This window comes from Dreissena polymorpha, chromosome 4, assembly GCF_020536995.1.
Source record: "Dreissena polymorpha isolate Duluth1 chromosome 4, UMN_Dpol_1.0, whole genome shotgun sequence".
NCBI classification, from domain to species: domain Eukaryota; kingdom Metazoa; phylum Mollusca; class Bivalvia; order Myida; family Dreissenidae; genus Dreissena; species Dreissena polymorpha.
The window spans coordinates 127,613,677-127,633,656 of NC_068358.1; the positions used below are offsets into that span (position 1 = coordinate 127,613,677).

General features: G+C 39.6%; 1 protein-coding gene across 32 annotated transcripts in view; it reads left to right on the plus strand.

Annotated features, from left to right (window-relative positions):
- LOC127877585 (elongator complex protein 1-like) overlaps positions 1-19,980 on the plus strand; it is a 97,708-nt gene that overhangs the window by 38,645 nt on the left and 39,083 nt on the right. For all 32 annotated transcript variants that reach the window (XM_052423565.1, XM_052423568.1, XM_052423567.1 and 29 more), the window contains 6 exons: positions 2,523-2,576; positions 13,731-13,833; positions 14,576-14,765; positions 17,147-17,305; positions 18,239-18,394; positions 18,827-18,912. In XM_052423565.1, the coding sequence (XP_052279525.1) occupies positions 2,523-2,576; positions 13,731-13,833; positions 14,576-14,765; positions 17,147-17,305; positions 18,239-18,394; positions 18,827-18,912 (748 nt within the window). The remainder of the gene's footprint in view (positions 1-2,522; positions 2,577-13,730; positions 13,834-14,575; positions 14,766-17,146; positions 17,306-18,238; positions 18,395-18,826; positions 18,913-19,980) is intronic.

Here is a 19,980-nt window from a genome sequence, read left to right on the forward strand (position 1 = left end):
GCTTTCATACTTGGAACACTCACAAACTATCATAAGGGTACAGTAAAAGGACAAGTTGCATAACTCTGGTTGTCATTGTTACGGAATTATGGCCCTTTTTTAACTAGTAACTTTTAATATATGGTTAAATTTTGTGTTTCGATCCACTTTACTTCTTAAGTATCAAGGCTATTGCTTTCAAACTTCAAATACTTTCATGCTATCATGAGGTTACTGTACCTGGCAAGTTGAATTTTACCTTGACCTTTGAATGACCTTGACTCTCAAGGTCAAATTATTTAATTTTGCTAAAATTGCCATAACTTCTTTATTTATGATTAGATTTGATTGATACTTTGACAAAACTACTCTTACCTGACATACCACAATAGACTCCACCCAAACCATCCCTCGTGCCCTCCCCCCCTCCCCCCTTCCCCCCCCCCTAATTTTTTTTTTTTTTTTTTTAAGATCATCTCACAAATGACCACCACACCCTCACACTATACCCCCACCCCCCCCCCCACCCATCCCCCCCCAATTTTTTTTTTGATTGTTTTTTTTTTTTTTTTTTTTTTTTTAAGATCATCTCACAAATTACCACCACACCCTCACACTATACCTCCCCCCCCTCTCCATTTTTGTTTTAAAACGGTTATTTTTGAAATACCGTCAAACCATCGCACCCAAAAAATACCCCCCATCGCCCCCCCCCCCCCCCCCCCCCCCCCCCCCCGTTTTTTTTTTTTTTTTTTTTTTTTTTCGCTTTTTGGAAGATAATGTAATAAATGTCCACAACCCCACACTATACACCCCTCTTCACTCCACCCCTCCCTCCTTTGTGATTGAAAATGAGAGTCCCTTCACCTTTAAAAAGAAAATAGACGAGCGGTCTGCACCCGCAAGGCGGTGCTCTTGTTTATGTTCCCCACCCACTATAGTGGGGGACATATTGTTTTTGCCCTATCTGTTGGTCTGTACGTTGGTCTGTTGGTCTGTTTGCTCCAACTTTAACATATGCAATAACTTTTTCAATATTCAAGATAGCAACTTGATATTTGGCATGCATGTGTATCTCATGGAGCTGCACATTTTGAGTGGTGAAAGGTCAAGGTCATCCTTCAAGGTCAGAGGTCAAATATATGTGGCCAAAATCGCTCATTTTATGAATACTTTTGCAATATTGAAGATATCAACTTGATATTTGGCATGCATGTGTATCTCATGGAGCCGCACATTTTGAGTGGTGAAAGGTCAAGGTCATCCTTCAAGGTCAGAGGTCAAATATATGTCGCCAAAATCGCTCATTTTATGAATACTTTGGCAATATTGAAGATACCAAATTGAAATTTGGCATGCATGTGTATCTCATGGAGCCGCACATTTTGAGTGTGAAAGGTCAAGGTCATCCTTCAAGGTCAAAAGTAAAAAAACAAAACAATTCAAAGCGGTGCAGAAGGGGACATAGTGTTTCTGACAAACACATTTCTTGTATTGCTTTTATTTGTTACAGCCTGTGCCATTTGAATTGGGAAAATTACCGCGATAAACCATGAAATTGAGAAAAATAGTGCGATAAACCATTTAATTAGGAAAATTGAATATTATAAATATGATAATAAGTAACATAATTAAAATTGTTTATAAGTGCATGTTCAGGGGGTTTTGTTGCCATTTTGGGAAAAGGAGTCTGGTCAAATTGGGAATGTTTTAATTGATAAAAGGGGCAAAATTGGGTATTATTTATCGACAAAAAGGACTTAATTAAGTTATGTATTTTGTAGGATGTTTACCGTAAATAAAAAGTTGGATCTAGAGTTAAGAAATCATCAGTCATAAGAGACTTCTTTAAAAAAAAAAAAAATATTGGAAATTGGGCTTTTTGGGGGGAAATTTTGGTCAGCTTTTTGGGAAAAAAAGGTAGATTTTTGTGATTGGGAAGCAGCCGAAAATCGGTGGTAATTTTTAGCAAAAAAAATCACTGTGTGTGGTAATTTTTCTTGGAGTCATGAAAGTAAAAGGCATGTTATTTTGAACTCATATTTTGAGGTTATTCCTCTTTGTTAATGTTTCTTTGTGTTATTGGCCTGTGAATAATAATTATATTCCCCTTTTGATTCTCTGACACTAATGATAAGAATTGTATGACACCTCGTATGCAGGATCCCTATTAGGTGGACCTGGGTATATTATCAACTTGTTTCACCACAATTACTTTTTCCTATACATTTTGCTTTTCTGTGTCATATCACATGAAATGCTGATCTAAATTTGATGAACCTTTATATGCAGTATCCCTGCTGCGGTAACTTTGTGTGTTTTTGTCTCATTCGGCTCATGTGAGTTTTTTAGAGTAATAATTTGTTTCCATACAACTAACCCTTTACATTCAGAGAGCGCATCATTGTTTTACATCCATGTGTTAAACTGATAGAAATGTGCTTTTTTATTAACTTCAGTGTGCAACAGGTATATTTTCAGCATGACTACATTTGTCACAAATATGCTGCTATTTATGTTCAACCCTTTGTCTGTGTTTGTAGATGGCTGTACTTGGTCTCACCCAGAGGTACAGGTTCTACGTCAACAATGTAGAGGTAGGTCTGTAGGTTTTGTTAAATTATCATTGAATTTCTGAAAGCATTTTATACATATACAAATTTTAAATGAGGAGACAGTAAACAAATTTTCTTCATATGACACTCTAAGTTTGTTTTTTATTATTAATGCGTTTAAAATGTAAAATAGATATTGAATTAAGTCAAATCCGGTTACTAAAGAAATTAACCAATGTTTTACATAGATTCACAACCAAAGCAGCTTCAGGTTTTAATGTCATAAATACTGACCTGTTATCGTATGCTTATACTTTCCAAGGGGAAATAACTCATCCGGAATTTTAACTGGGAATCCGCCACCTCAATACCGTAATACAGGCCAGGTTAAACATAGTGCAATGCAACCTAGCCAAAAATCGGTAACCAACCCTCAATATTCTTTCCGGATCAACCAGGTGTATACGTGTCTTTTACGGCTCTGAATTAAAATATTGTTTTTCACTTGGTTGATTGGGGTTTTGAATAGATAAATTGTGTTATTTATCTTTTTATTTCTCATTCGGATTAATTTGTGTGGATTTAATGGATTTTGTTTCATTTGTAAAAGGTAAGCCATGCTTGTTTTTATCAAACAATGGTTTATTTCTACCATGCTGGGTGTTTTCAGGCGCGAACGACCACGTGCAAAACGTGCTCTTCTAATACATTGCTAGAACGTGCAAAGCATGTTCTTCTAATGTGTTACGAGATCGTGCAAAGCGTGTTCTTCTATTGACAGATTGTTTATCATTTGCCATTGTGTGCAATAATGATTTTAACGTTCCTTATGACAATCTAATTGATCGTCATTTTATTTTTCATCTGTTTTGAATTAAACTTTTGTTTAATATTATCTACGGCAGTATAATTATAATTTTCATTATGGTCAAATAATGATTTTATGTGCCGTATGATAATCTGGTCTGTGACCAGTTTATGGTTGAATATGCTTTGCTCTTGTTTTTCATATATTCGACTACATGATGGTCGCAGAAACAAGAGTGGATAAATACCCGGTGACTTCGCAGATCATGGATGATAGTTGCAGTATCAGTCACCGGGTATCGGGCACGATCGCGACCGTACTATGCTAAGTCTCTTAGACAGTCGGTCAACATCAGACCATATGGCGACACCCGTCAGCTGGTCTTTGCCCAATGGCATTGGTCAAGGACATCGACCAATGCCGGACCATTTGGCATCCGCCATACGGTCATTATCCGGTGACAACACTGGTCATGATATGACCGGTACGTCACCGGGGACGTTGATCACGGACCATTGATCGACGTCTGACCGGCTGGTCCGGTCACCGGTCATGTCACCGGTCCGGTCCGGTCATTGATCACCGGTCCGGTCACCGGTCATGTCACCGGTCCGGTCACCGGTCATGTCACCGGTCCGGTCACCGGTCATGTCACCGGACCGGTCCGGTCACCGGTCATGTCACCGGTCCGGTCATTGATCACCAGTCCGGTCCGGTCACCGGTCATATCACCGGTCCGGTCACCGGTCATGTCACCGGTCCGGTCATTGATCACCGGTCCGGTCCGGTCACCGGTCATGTCACCGGTCCGGTCACCGGTCATGTCACCGGTCCGGTCATGTCACCGGTCCGGTCATGTCACCGGTCCGGTCATGTCAACGGTCCGGGCCGGTCACCGGTCCGGTCATTGATCACCGCTCCGGTCACCGGTCAACAGTCATCAGTTAGGCCTGCCACCGATAACACCAGTCACCGGTCAAGAAGAAGAACTCGGTCTTCTTCATTGAATTATTCTCCTATTCTTCGTTGAATACATCGTCTACATCAAGGATTAGACATCGGACACGCTCTTCTTCGTCGAGCAGTTCTCATCGTCGCGGCTCTCGTAAGCGATCACGTCGTCACTCACGTAGACGTTATTCTAGAAGATCTCGGTCTCATCGCAGCCGATCCACATCTCGGCCGATCCAGATCTCGACATCGCAGGAAACGAGGACGTCGTCAACCTTCACGTAGACATCAGCGGACTGCATTGAGCACCACTGGATAGTTATCGAACATACCTCTCCTTCATTGAGCAGTTCTCGGCGTTGATACGCTCGTAAGCGATCATGTCAATGCTCACGGAGACAATATTGTAGAAGACAATATTTCCAGCGTAGCCGAACAATATTTCGGCATCGAAGTTATATGGATGTCGCCACTTCTCACGTAGGCGTTAATGAACCTACTGGTCATATCGACGTTCTCCATTTTATTCCTTTACGAATATCATGTCTCCATTCCACGTGTGATGGTTCTTCTTATGGCATCCACACATGTTGCAGTCACCGAGCCATAGTTGTATACGAACACTAGTTCGTTTAACATTCAGGCTTGGGGATAAGCTGTTCTTTTCTCCACTACGACTACAAGGACACTTATGCCTATTAATACTGATAATCTACCGTTGTTTTCCGGTTAACATTATCAGATGACTTCGTGGATGGTCATTCTTCTGCACCAGATATTTCCATTCTGACGCAGTTATATTATACCGGTCCCGATCACCGGACATCGGTCACCATTCATCGGTCATATCACCGATCACTGATCACTGATCACCGGTCAGAATAAGTGATGTCTCATCGCCATCGGATTGGATTTTTTGGCATGATCTTCTTTTCCGAGCAGTGCTTGACATTGATAACCGACCATATGGATTCCACCATTTTTCGGTCTTTAACTGGTAACGTCATCGGTCATATTATGACTGGTCCGTTCACCGGGCTACAGTTACCGGTCATTGACCGGTCCTGTTCGGTCACCACTTACCAATTACCGGTATTCCACTGTGTTTTCATCGGTCAATTTTTAGTATCACGGGTATCGTCTACATTACATAGTTGTATACCCCTGGCTATGATTGTATTGAATACTATATTTTATGGATTCAACAATCTACATGACTTTTTGTGTTTTTCAATACTGATGTTCTACTGGCGACGGTTACCAAATCATGCTATATCTGTTATTTGTACTTCTATCTCAACCGGCTACATGCAGACTACTGGTCTTGCAGATAGATCGGCTGAAGTGGGCTCGGAGACTAGCATTGAGGTGGAACATTACTATTTGACCTCTATTAATTTATGTTCGAGACCCGAAGGATGAATTGTTTTAACCGCCTTTACCTGTCGGCTACAGACTTTGCAGTCAGTGTCACGGAACAGTTGGGACACATTAATGACGCTAGCAGGATTAGCAAGACGACATTTGTATCGACTTCTGCTTTTCTATTGCTCCTACGGCAGTGCATATTTTCAAGCTACTGGAATCAACAAGAGTTCTGATACATAGGATTGCCTATCAGATTGACCGCATAGCGGCTACAGTCTTGTAGATGGCTTAGGACCTATTGAACTCAGATCTTAGATCCTAGGATCTGGAGGGACCTCATCTTAAAGTTATTCTTCTATTACACTTCTGGCCATAACAGGCCGTCTTCCTATAACTGGTCGTATTCCTTTCGGAATTCGTCCCGGTTAGAAGTCTTGAAGTAAATGGATTAATCAAGTCAGAATTTAAGACTTCCATGCATTCTACCGGCAAGCGTGGACCCGCTTAAGGTTACCCCTAGGGTTTTCACCTTTTTCTGCCATCACACCTCCGATTCCGGAGTTACCACTATCAATCATATTTCCGTACTTCGCAAATCGATGACTTCGCGACCTGTATTATCCAGGATTTTAAAGGCGCCTGTTATTGGTTCAAGAAGAGGCTATATTCTGTAGATAGGTCATAAACTTATAAGTGACACTGTCCTATTCTACCAATTTTCAAGTGTGTTTGGAGTGGGAAAGTTCGGCTTGCCGTGGTTTCTTTGCCCACCCATCCTTGACAAATGGTTCCGGTCACCGGTCGGTATTTACCGGTCCGGTCACCGGTCCTTCTGCTGAGACGTCTTTTCTTACGTCCGTTTCAGCTTTATTTTTAAGATAATTGTATTAATCTCGGGATTATTTAATGACACAGATTTCCATCTTTTTGTCATTATTTACCACTATTCAGTGGTGTCTAGACTAGAAGATTATCTTGGCAAGAATATAGTTTATTCTACCACAACCTTCCTTACATCTTATACAGATGTGAGCAGATACGGTTATGGACGATCACATAGAACAACGTATCTTGATTTTCTCAATTATGTGGTATCCTAACGAATATCACCTGCACATCTACATCTTGAAAAGCGAAAATTCTTTTTAGCTGTTTTTCATTTACAACACATTTTCACGATTCCTTTGTGATGGTTTCAACTATCACACATCGGTCGTGGTTTACTTACAGACACGGAGGTGATCATATTATCACTCCTTGTAACTGGAAATCAGGAACTTATTCGTTCTTTGCAAGAACAACAAATTTTCTCTATCGTCTTTCTCATACCAGTTCGTCTCAACGCCCTGTTGGACGTTTTGTCCTGCAGTTCTTTCTTTCGAATTATTTTTCCGTTGGGTTCAATAATGTAATTGCGCATGCGCGGCAGTGAAGTTGCAGACGAGTTGCATGGTGTACATAGTATATCAAAGAATGTTGTTTATCATCAAACGCTAGTTATTAGCGTTATGCGATCGTATATCGCAGTGTATACCGGTATGCTGAACAACGTCAACAATGCAGTTCACAGAAATCGATCCAGCAGGGTGTGCGATTGTTATACATTTGTCCATTGACATAAACTGGAATATCTTGCCTTCTTGGTGAGTTTTTGCAATAACAGAGTTTTTGCCATAATTTCATGAAATATACTTAATGAACCATGGGATTATGGTTCTACGACCTTTTAATGTCATAAATACTGACCTGTTATCGTATGCTTATACTTTCCAAGGGGAAATAACTCATCCGGAATTTTAACTGGGAATCCGCCACCTCAATACCATAATACAGGCCAGGTTAAACATAGTGCAATGCAACCTAGCCAAAAATCGGTAACCAACCCTCAATATTCTTTCCGGATCAACCAGGTGTATACGTGTCTTTTACGGCTCTGAATTAAAATATTGTTTTTCACTTGGTTGATTGGGGTTTTGAATAGATAAATTGTGTTATTTATCTTTTTATTTCTCATTCGGATTAATTTGTGTGGATTTAATGGATTTTGTTTCATTTGTAAAAGGTAAGCCATGCTTGTTTTTATCGAACAATGGTTTATTTCTACCATGCTGGGTGTTTTCAGGCGCGAACGACCACGTGCAAAACGTGCTCTTCTAATACATTGCTAGAACGTGCAAAGCATGTTCTTCTAATGTGTTACGAGATCGTGCAAAGCGTGTTCTTCTATTGACAGATTGTTTATCATTTGCCATTGTGTGCAATAATGATTTTAACGTTCCGTATGACAATCTAATTGATCGTCATTTTATTTTTCATCTGTTTTGAATTAAACTTTTGTTTAATTTATGATCTACGGCAGTATTATTATAATTTTCATTATGGTCAAATAATGATTTTATGTGCCGTATGATAATCTGGTCTGTGACCAGTTTATGGTTGAATATGCTTTGCTATTGTTTTTCATATATTCGACTACATGATGGTCGCAGAAACAAGAGTGGATAAATACCCGGTGACTTCGCAGATCATGGATGATAGTTGCAGTATCAGTCACCGGGTATCGGGCACGATCGCGACCGTACTATGCTAAGTCTCTTAGACAGTCGGTCAACATCAGACCATATGGCGACACCCGTCAGCCGGTCTTTGCCCGATGGCATCGGTCAAGGACATCGACCAATGCCGGACCATTTGGCATCCGCCATACGGTCATTATCCGGTGACAACACTGGTCATGATATGACCGGTACGTCACCAGGGACGTTGATCACGGACCATTGATCGACGTCTGACCGGCCGGTCCGGTCACCGGTCATGTCACCGGTCCGGTCCGGTCATTGATCACCGGTCCGGTCACCGGTCATTTCACCGGTCCGGTCCGGTCACCGGTCATGTCACCGGTCATGTCACCGGTCCGGTCACCGGTCATGTCACCGGTCCGGTCACTGGTCATGTCACCGGTCCGGTCCGGTCATTGATCACCAGTCCGGTCACCAGTCCGGTCACCGGTCATGTCACCGGTCCGGTCACCGGTCATGTCACCGGTCCGGTCACCGGTCATGTCACCGGTCCGGTCATTGATCACCGGTCCGGTCCGGTCACCGGTCATGTCACCGGTCCGGTCCGGTCACCGGTCATGTCACCGGTCCGGTCATGTCACCGGTCTGGTCATGTCAACGGTCCGGTCACCGGTCCGGTCATTGATCACCGCTCCGGTCACCGGTCAACAGTCATCAGTTAGGCCTGCCACCGATAACACCAGTCACCGGTCAAGAAGAAGAACTCGGTCTTCTTCATTGAATTATTCTCCTATTCTTCGTTGAATACATCGTCTTCATCAAGGATTAGACATCGGACACGCTCTTCTTCGTCGAGCAGTTCTCATCGTCGCGGCTCTCGTAACCGATCACGTCGTCACTCACGTAGACGTTATTCTAGAAGATCTCGGTCTCATCGCAGCCGATCCACATCTCTGCCGATCCAGATCTCGACATCGCAGGAAACGAGGACGTCGTCAACCTTCACGTAGACATCAGCGGACTGCATTGAGCACCACTGGATAGATATCGAACATACCTCTCCTTCATTGAGCAGTTCTCGGCGTTGATACGCTCGTAAGCGATCATGTCAATGCTCACGGAGACAATATTGTAGAAGACAATATTTCCAGCGTAGCCAAACAATATTTCGGCATCGAAGTTATATGGATGTCGCCACTTCTCACGTAGGCGTTAATGAACTTACTGGTCATATCGACGTTCTCCATTTTATTCCTTTAGGAATATCATGTCTCCATTCCACGTGTGATGGTTCTTCTTATGGCATCCACACATGTTGCAGTCACCGAGCCGTAGTTGTATACAAACACTAGTTCGTTTAACATTCAGGCTTCGGGATAAGCTGTTCTTTTCTCCACTACGAATACAAGGACACTTATGCCTATTAATACTGATAATCTACCGTTGTTTTTCCGGTTAACATTATCAGATGACTTCTTGGATGGTCATTCTTCTGCACCAGATATTTCCATTCTGACGCAGTTATATTATACCGGTCCCGATCACCGGACATCGGTCACCATTCATCGGTCATATCACCGATCACTGATCACCGGTCAGAATAAGTGATGTCTCATCGCCATCGGATTGGATTTTTTGGCATGATCTTCTTTTCCGAGCAGTGCTTGACATTGATAACAGACCATATGGATTCCACCATTTTTCGGTCTTTAACTGGTAACGTCACCGGTCATATTATGACTGGTCCGTTCACCGGGCTACAGTTACCGGTCATTGACCGGTCCGGTTCGGTCACCACTTACCAATTACCGGTATTCCACTGTGTTTTCATCGGTCAATTTTTAGTATCACGGGTATCGTCTACATTACATAGTTGTATACCCCTGGCTATGATTGTATTGAATACTATATTTTATGGATTCAACAATCTACATGACTTTTTGTGTTTTTCAATACTGATGTTCTACTGGCGACGGTTACCAAATCATGCTATATCTGTTATTTGTACTTCTATCTCAACCGGCTACATGCAGACTACTGGTCTTGCAGATAGATCGGCTGAAGTGGGCTCGGAGACTAGCACTGAGGTCGAACATTACTATTTGACCTCTATTAATTTATGTTCGAGACCCGAAGGATGAATTGTTTTAAACGCCTTTACCTGTCGGCTACAGCCTTTGCAGTCAGTGTCACGGAACAGTTGGGACACATTAATGACGCTAGCAGGATTAGCAAGACGACATTTGTATCGACTTCTGCTTTTCTATTGCCCCTACGGCAGTGCATATTTTCAAGCTACTGGAATCAACAAGAGTTCTGATACATAGGATTGCCTATCAGATTGACCGCATAGCGGCTACAGTCTTGTAGATGGCTTAGGACCTATTGAACTCAGATCTTAGATCCTAGGATCTGGAGGGACCTCATCTTAAAGTTATTCTTCTATTACACTTCTGGCCATAACAGGCCGTCTTCCTATAACTGGTCGTATTCCTTTCGGAATTCGTCCCGGTTAGAAGTCTTGAAGTAAATGGATTAATCAAGTCAGAATTTAAGACATCCATGCATTCTACCGGCAAGCGTGGACCCGCTTAAGGTTACCCCTAGGGTTTTCACCTTTTTCTGCAATCACACCTCCGATTCCGGAGGTACCACTATCAATCATATTTCCGTACTTCGCAAATCGATGACTTCGCGACCTGTATTATCCATGATTTTAAAGGCGCCTGTTATTGGTTCAAGAAGAGGCTATATTCTGTAGATAGGTCATAAACTTATATGTGTTAAACACTGTCCTATTCTACCAATTTTCAAGTGTGTTTGGAGTGGGAAAGTTCGGCTTGCCGTGGTTTCTTTGCCCACCCATCCTTGACAAATGGTTCCGGTCACCGGTCGGTATTTACCGGTCCGGTCACCGGTCCTTCTGCTGAGACGTCTTTTCTTACGTCCGTTTCAGCTTTATTATTAAGATAATTGTATTAATCTCGGGATTATTTAATGACACAGATTTCCATCTTTTTGTCATTATTTACCACTATTCAGTGGTGTCTAGTCTAGAAGATTATCTTGGCAAGAATATAGTTTATTCTACCACAACCTTCCTTACATCTTATACAGATGTGAGCAGATAAGGTTATGGACGATCACATAGAACAACGTATCTTGATTGTCTCAATTATGTGGTATCCTAACGAATATCACCTGCACATCTACATCTTGCAAAGCGAATATTCTTTTTAGCTGTTTTTCATTTACAACACATTTTCACGATTCCTTTGTGATGGTTTCAACTATCACACATCGGTCGTGGTTTACTTACAGACACGGAGGTGATCATATTATCACTCCTTGTAACTGGAAATCAGGAACTTATTCGTTCTTTGCAAGAACAACAAATTTTCTCTATCGTCTTTCTCATACCAGTTCGTCTCAACGCCCTGTTGGACGTTTTGTCCTGCAGTTCTTTCTTTCGAATTATTTTTCCGTTGGGTTCAATAATGTAATTGCGCATGCGCGGCAGTGAAGTTGCAGACGAGTTGCATGGTGTACATAGTATATCAAAGAATGTTGTTTATCATCAAACGCTAGTTATTAGCGTTATGCGATCGTATATCGCAGTGTATACCGGTATGCTGAACAACGTCAACAATGCAGTTCACAGAAATCGATCCAGCAGGGTGTGCGATTGTTATACATTCGTCCATTGACATAAACTGGAATATCTTGCCTTCTTGGTGAGTTTTTGCAATAACTGAGTTTTTGCCATAATTTCATGAAATATACTTAATGAACCATGGGATTATGGTTCTACGACCTTTTAAGTCTCCTGTACAATTATTTTCAGGAAACTTCTTCACAGGTCAAATATCATATCTCACTGAGACATATTTTTACTGATCCAAACATGTGCCACTTCATGTCTGGCCATTAATAACTTTAAGTTATCTCTACAGAAGAACGTTTTTCTGTTAGAGTTTCAATCCTTGTTACTTGTGCAAGGATAATTCCATCAGAACTGTATAAAGGTTCTATGGAAATTCATTTTTTACTGGGTAATTGAGAGCATAGTTATTACCTTAATCACTCTGCTAGATACATAGAGGTTTTTCTCATCTTTTTCTTGATGATAAGAAATTTGTTCTTTTCTTCATCAAAGGATAGAGATTATGCTTTCGTATACCTTGTTTTGTGTAAGTCATCGCAACTCTGTGCTGTCTTACCTATTTTGGAACTGATCCAAACTATGGAACGTCAACACTATGTTTTTCGTTCCTTTACCTTTTTAAGCGGTTTTGACTTGTGTAACATGTTGGGATGCTTAATGAGCTCCCTATGAACCTTTTTCATCAGGCTTATTAACAGTTCCAATATAATTTTAAGACGGTTTTCCTTCTTATTATTGCTTTTACCATACGGAGAATTGAAATTCATGCTTTTTCTGTTGAATACGACCAATTCCAGTTGGATCTATTGTCGTTTTCACTTTGTTGTGTCAGCCAGGATTCCTTGCTTAATATCAAGTCCTCTATATGGCTTCTACCTTCAAGTTTCCAAGTTTTCTTAAACTGGTAGTCATGAAGATGAGGATAAACTTCTTTGGGCAATCAGGGCTTTGAAGTTCTATCTCAGCAGTGTTAGTCAGAAGTCCATTCGAGGTTCTCAAAGACACTCTTCATTTCCCCAAAAAAGGGGGGGGAGATGTGTCTGCGGCTTCTATTTCTCGGGGTTAGACCTCGACTAAGGAAAGTTAATCTTATCCTATCTAAGGATTCATTCCTTTTTAGGATCTGACCGCATGAATTAAGAGCTCTGTCTGTTTTGTGGGCATATATTAATCACACCCCACTTTTTGACTTGCTCTAAGCTGTTTACTGGAGGAATCCGACCACCTTGTCATCTTTTTATCTTCGTTTTCTGAAGTGCCAACAATACAATTTGTATACGTTTGGGCTTGTTGTGGTTTCACTAACGGTAGTGTCTTCTTTACGACATAGACATATTACTCTGTCCGAGAAGTCATAATTAATACCGTTTTAACGAAGATTACTTGATATCATTAGCTGATAACCCTGTTTATGGGTTCTACTCTGTTGGGAAAATATATACGAACCTTCCCACCGCAGCTGCAAAATCAGCATACGATAACAGGTCAGTATTTATGACATTAAAACAAATTTTTTTTTAATAAAATTCATTTTAATTATTAAATACTTACCTGTTATCGGTAAGTCCCACCTCCCACCCCGCTATTCGATTAATATTTTTGTATATATATTGAAAGAATATTTAGGGTTGGTTACCGATTTTTGGCTAGGTTGCATTGCACTATGTTTAACCTGGCCTGTATTACGGTATTGAGGTGGCGGATTCCCAGTTAAAATTCCGGATGAGTTATTTCCCCTTGGAAAGTATAAGCATACGATAACAGGTAAGTATTTAATAATTAAAATGAATTTTATTTAAAAAATTTGTTTTAGTATCAAACTCTTCTATCTGATTATAAGTTACCTTAGTTGTTTTCACGATCTCAACCTGTCGGTGTATGTCCAGGTTGCCTCCAACTGCACCTCGATGGCGGTACACGATGAGTTCCTGCTTCTGACCACCCTTCAGCACACTGTCCGCTGTATCAGTCGCCACACCAGGGTCAACGGTATGCAAGTCTTGTGAACAATTGTGAAATGTCTACCACTGATTGTATGAGCCTGGATCTGTGTTAAGTGGGCTTTATGTATGTACGTTAAAGGTTAAGTGTTGTCCCAGATGAGTATGTGCAGTCTGCTTTTCAGGGGCGACACTTTCCGCTTAAACTGCATTTTTGGTTACAAGAGACTTCGTTTGAAAAAAAAAATCTATGAAGCATAAATGTGGAAAGCAAAGTTGGGACTGCACAGGCTGATCTGGGACAAAGGTATGCACATGCATTTAGCCCAGTTTTCCCCAGAACCATGCTCATTTATGCATCATATAAGCCAACTGTTTAAGCCTCCAGTAGATGTCAGTTTAGTTTCATACTGAATCAAATATTGTTTAAAAAATGTGTGGTGTTTGTTGATTTGAACATGGTCATGTTTTGTAGATTTGTACAATGTATTTCACAGAAATTACCTTTCTAATTCACTTTACCATCACAAAATATGTTAAAGGTAAAAAAAAACTTCTGTGAAATTACCATTTGATATGTTTATTATTGTACTGCTCCCTAAAGAACAAAAAAGTGTTAACTGGCAGATGGGGCTTCCCATTCACGGTTTGTCTTCACTGTATCATCAGGGTAAAAATACACATTATTTTTTTTTAAATACACATGTTACATGATATCCACTATATTTATGTTCCTTAAAATATTTAATTGAAGCTACCAGAGCTTTCTATTTTCTGGTCCCACATTGTAGCTTTGCCAAGCCTCTCCGATGGTAAGGCCCACCCATTTGACGAGAGTATCCGTCGTGTGGAGCGAGGCTCGCAGATTGTGGTTGCGGTGGGTGAGGACACGAAGCTCGTGCTGCAGATGCCTCGGGGAAACCTGGAGACTGTGCATCCTCGAGCCCTCGTTCTCACAGCAGTCAGGAAACACCTGGATAAGTACGCATAAGAATAAATAGGTCCTCAGTCAAGGAAAACTGGGCCTAATGCATGTGTGTTGTCCTAGATTAGCTCGTGGAGTTTGCACAGGTTAATCAGGGATGACACTTTTGGATTTTATGGAAATCTTTGTTTAGTGTATTTTTGTGTTAAATTATCAAAATAAAGCAAAAGCGAAGTTGAGAAATATTATTGAAATAATTAGCCTCAGTTCAAATAAGACGTTTTGCGTTGTAAATCAACGAGTTTTCATGACAACAAAAACTTTAACAAACAATACTGCGACGCACAGGGATCGATATACCTCGATTTTTTTTAATGAACAATCAATGAAGAAGTGTGAAAACACCAACAAAGACATTTTTTTCATCTTTTAATTTTTGTCAAAACTATTACTACCCCGTTCATTCCTAACCTTTCCCGCTATTTGTTGTTTCGACAACGGCCCCTTCAGTCTATAACATTATAGGGTGTAGTTTTTTTGCAATAACGAAAATGGCGGCAATTGTGAAGATTTACGATTACGAAATGGATTTTTTGCAATTTAGCAACCAGGAAAGCGTTGTGTCAATGTATTACGCGCACTGAATTTTTTTTTTGAAATTTGAAGGTAAAAAACTGCGCGCTATGCATGGTAAAATACGGTAAGTCTCTTTTAAATGAATACCAGTTAAGGGGGAAGTGTCTGCAGTCTGAACAGGCTAATCTGGGACGACACTTTACGCAAATGCATTAAGCCCAGTTTTCCCAGAACAAGGCTCTACTCTTGAAACTTGCTAATTTGATTTAACACCTATTTATGTAATTATATTCAATGGCGTTGTACAAAACATATTTATGTCCATAAAATTGATAAGAAATAAGAGTGATTGATACTATTATGAAGCATTAATTAAAGGATTAATAATCTAAAACTGTGTGATATAAATAACAATGCTGTAAGAAACTTAAGCAATAAAACAATGCCGGCTATGATATTAAAACACAGTAAAAGTAAAATATTATGTAATAAATTGATATTACTGGGGTTAAGACAATAATTCTAATGATATTATGAGCAAATTTTAGGGAACATAAAGACAATGTTTTTCATTAACTGAAAGGACTCTTTAAAATAGTGTGGTATACTATAGCATTCTGAACAAGATTGTCTTTGAAAGTGTTGATATTTAATTGTATTAGTGTTATTGTTTATAGTTGTGTCAGGTCAAAGGCCAAAATATATCGCATAATGTGGTTGCCCACTCTTTGCGCATATGTTCACTTATAAAACACAGTTTGTCACATGCATAACCATGTGTTTACCTTTAAGCCCAATGTCAATTTTGTGAGGTCAAAAGTCAAAATGCAATTCTTTTTTATAGAGGTGGCAAAATATAAAAAGACATTCCCACTGACAGCTTATTATAAAATGAAACTTAGCTGTTTGATAAACCCACTTTTCCTTGCATATATATAAAAAATGCATTTAATTCTGCAAATGATTCTCAAAGTCTTCTCATTATTCAATGCTTTTGATGTGGAATACAGTTTATATTTTAGCGTATTTAAAGTTTGCTCAATATTGGAAAAATAAATATTTTATTGTATTCAGATATTACGATTGTTATCTCCACTTGACTATCACTGAGGATATTGTGTTTGTTCAAGTTTATGTTGCTGTTATTGGATGTTTTAATTAAAATTACAGATGCTTACAAAATTTTGCTGGCTAGTGAGCAAAACATACTTAAATCTGAACTGCAAGTGTAAATGTGATGAATGAACTGAGATTATAATCAAATGATTCATGATTATTCCATTTGCAAGCTTTAGCAACAATGTCGTGAGAAGGAAAGTCTAAGTGACTGCATAATTGGGGAAAGTTTTTAGCTGTTAATGTATAACATAATGATCATGTGACTTTTGAAAAAGGTGTCAATCAATACTTCTGTTACTGAAGAATGTCTCCACCAGGAAGTTTTAAAAGAGTGCAAAACAATCATTGAATATATTGCAGAATCATAACACAGGGTTTTGTTAAGTTGGAATAGGTTTATTGTCCCCTACCAGTGAAACCCGAGGGGACTTATGGTTTGCGCTCTGTCCGTCAGTCGGTCAGTCAGTCAGTCAGTCAGTCTGTCACACTTTTCTGGATCCTGCGATAACTTAAAAAGTTCTTCATATTTTTTCATGAAACTTGAAACATGGATAGATGGCAATATGGAGATTATGCATGTCATTTTATTTTGTTCCTACGTCAAGAATTCTGGTTGCTATGGCAAAAAAAAAAAGGTCGAGTTTCACCGGTAGGGGACAATATTGCTTGGCAATCTCTTGTTAACTTATAAATTGATAGTGCATGTTTTCAGCGAGAATAATTGTCATTCACATCCTTGCAGACTGCAGTTCAATGAGGCGTTCATGGTGATGCGCAAGCACCGGATCAACATGAACCTCCTGTACGACCACAACCCTGCAGCCTTCATTAGCAACGTGGCCATGTTTGTAACACAGGTTGCCGTGGTGACCCACATCAATCTCTTCCTCACTGACCTCTTGTATGTGTATTTATCTTCGCTTTTCACCAAGTATGCTATGATATTTGTTACAATGATTATACCCACCACAACACAGTAAAAAGGGGTATATTTAATTTACCATGTTTGTCTTTACATCTGTCAAAAAGTAGAGGGGTGTATCCTATGACATTTGTAGTTGTGATTTTACCTACTATATTTAATGTCACGGTCTGAACTTAGTCACGTTACGGGAGAAGTTTTGTGGCAGCCCCGTTAACTCAGTTGGGAGAGCAATCGCCCTGTTAGCTAGGTGTCCTGGGTTGAGGCCCGGACTTGCCTTACAATATTCTCACCCTGTGACATTTGGAGCCTATCGTGGAGCTGTGACGTTACCTAGGTATTCTTCTACGGAGTCCCATGGTTGATTGTATAACACCCCGAATCCTTGTATTCGAGGACGAATACATATTAGAGTGGGGGTGTGTGTCACGGTCTTAAATTAGTCACGTTACGGGAGAAGTTGTTTGGCGGCCCAGTTAGCTCCGTTCGCAGAGCATTTGCCCTGTTAGCGAGGTGTCCCGGGTTTGAGCCCCGGACTGGCCGCACTAATTTATCACCCTGTGACCATAAGTACACGAGGGTAAACTCGATTCTACCTGACTGTCTGTTGGTCTTACACTTTCTTGTGCGAAGGGGGTGTATCATGTGACACTTGTACAATTTTGTAATTGATTAGATTGTGATCTGCTTATTCTGTTGTTGCAACTTGTTCCTTTTAACTGTAGTGACAAAGCAACATATTGTGTGGGTGTGTGGAGGGGACGAAAGTATTTTTGCGTCATGACATTGGCAGTTTTTGTTGAGCAGGTGTGAGTTTATCTTGTTATGTTTCTTATTAATGGTCAATGTTTATAGTCTACAAGCTATATGTCCACCCCATAAAGACTGATTGTGTGTTGTATTGTTATCCAGAGAGGAGGATGTCACGGTAACAATGTACACAGCTGCATATGAGAGGAACAAGTCCCTGTCAGCAGGGAGCTTGCAAGCCACTCCCAGCTCTCTGTGCAAGGTGAACACTATCTGTGATGCTGTGAGGAAGGCACTTATCGGCATTGATGAAAACAAGTAAGACTTTCAATTATAGATTTGTGGAAAATAATGGTCATGTCTTTTTTCCATTTGTTTAGTTTATGATTTGTTTTATTTTAGAATTTTTGCCATTTTGACAATTTTGTTAATAATTAACGCTATTAATAATTAATAGTACAGAGTGTCTGATGAAAAAATTGCTTGATGGGTTCATGGTTTCATTTCAGGTTTCCTCCAATTCATAACAGAACCTACTAGAACTAACTGCTTACTGAAATTCACGTATATAATTAAACAACCGGTATTTAGAAATCCCCAAAAAAAATACAGTATTTGAAAACTGATAGAATATGTCCTCTTTATTTTAGATACCTTCTTTCAATTATGACAACCTAAGAATATGTCCTCTTTATTTAAGATACCTTCTATCAATTCTGACAACCTAAGAACATGTCCTCTTTATTTAAGATACCTTCTATCAATTCTGACAACATATGTTAGGAAGTCTAAACCAGAATTGGAACAGGCTCTTCAACTTGTGAAAAAATTACGAGGTGGGTAAATATTGACCAAGTACATATTTAAAAAAAACTGTCACTTGCTTTTGTAATAACTTTGAAATGGTAGTCAATACTAGGGCTGCAACAATATACCGGTATATCGGTATATATCGCAATACGCAATCCGCATATTGTATTGCGATATGATTTTCATCATACCGGTACGAAAATTTTACAAAAATTCATTCACATTTCGTCCAGAAAAGCCATCCGAAATAATGATAAAAAGGTAAACAAAACAAAGCAGTGTAAATTATTTTTTACGTAAAAAAAGCATTCTAAAAAGTGTATTATACGGAGTAGCGTTGTTACACAGGAGCATTCATTCCATGCTTTTGAACAGATTATCGTTGAATTAATTTCGCACAGCTGTAAATGTTTCGTTCGATTCTGATTTGAGCATTATTTGTAATCCGAATTTCGGAAACACGCTTTCAAATTTGAATGCTAACGCGACAATAAAAAATAATAGCTTCAAATAAAAAGTGCTTTATCCTTTGTCTCAATAAAAAGCGCGCGAAAATTATACAGACATGTAGAATGTCGCATGGAAAGTATGGGTGTATTTTGTGTTGTATAAAATCGGGAACATCACGTCAGCTGAATTACGCGTGTTCAGTGGGAAAAACGCCCCGGTTGGACGTTATTTCATCACATCTTTAAATAGTAACAATTGCAAAAATGTATTTGATACTTAAGAAAATTTGCAAATGTTTGTGTTTCTTATTATTCTTGAGCACATTTATAGTAAATATTTACCAGAATTTGCTTTAAAATTGGAATTTATGGGATTATTGGGTAATTGGCAAGTTATAATTTTGGTACAAGTTAGCAATATATTGCGATATATTGCAATACGGGTTTTTGAACTGACAATATATTGCAATACGGTTTTTGGCGTATTGTTGCAGCACTAGTCAATACAGTACACCAACACCTTGCAATAAATGTCAGTCGACTGGAAATCATTCTGCAATTTAACCAATCATTTGTTTATTTATTTGACACATAAGAAGTAGGTTGATGTTTGTTTAGAGTTAAATTTATTTATGATGAAATTTT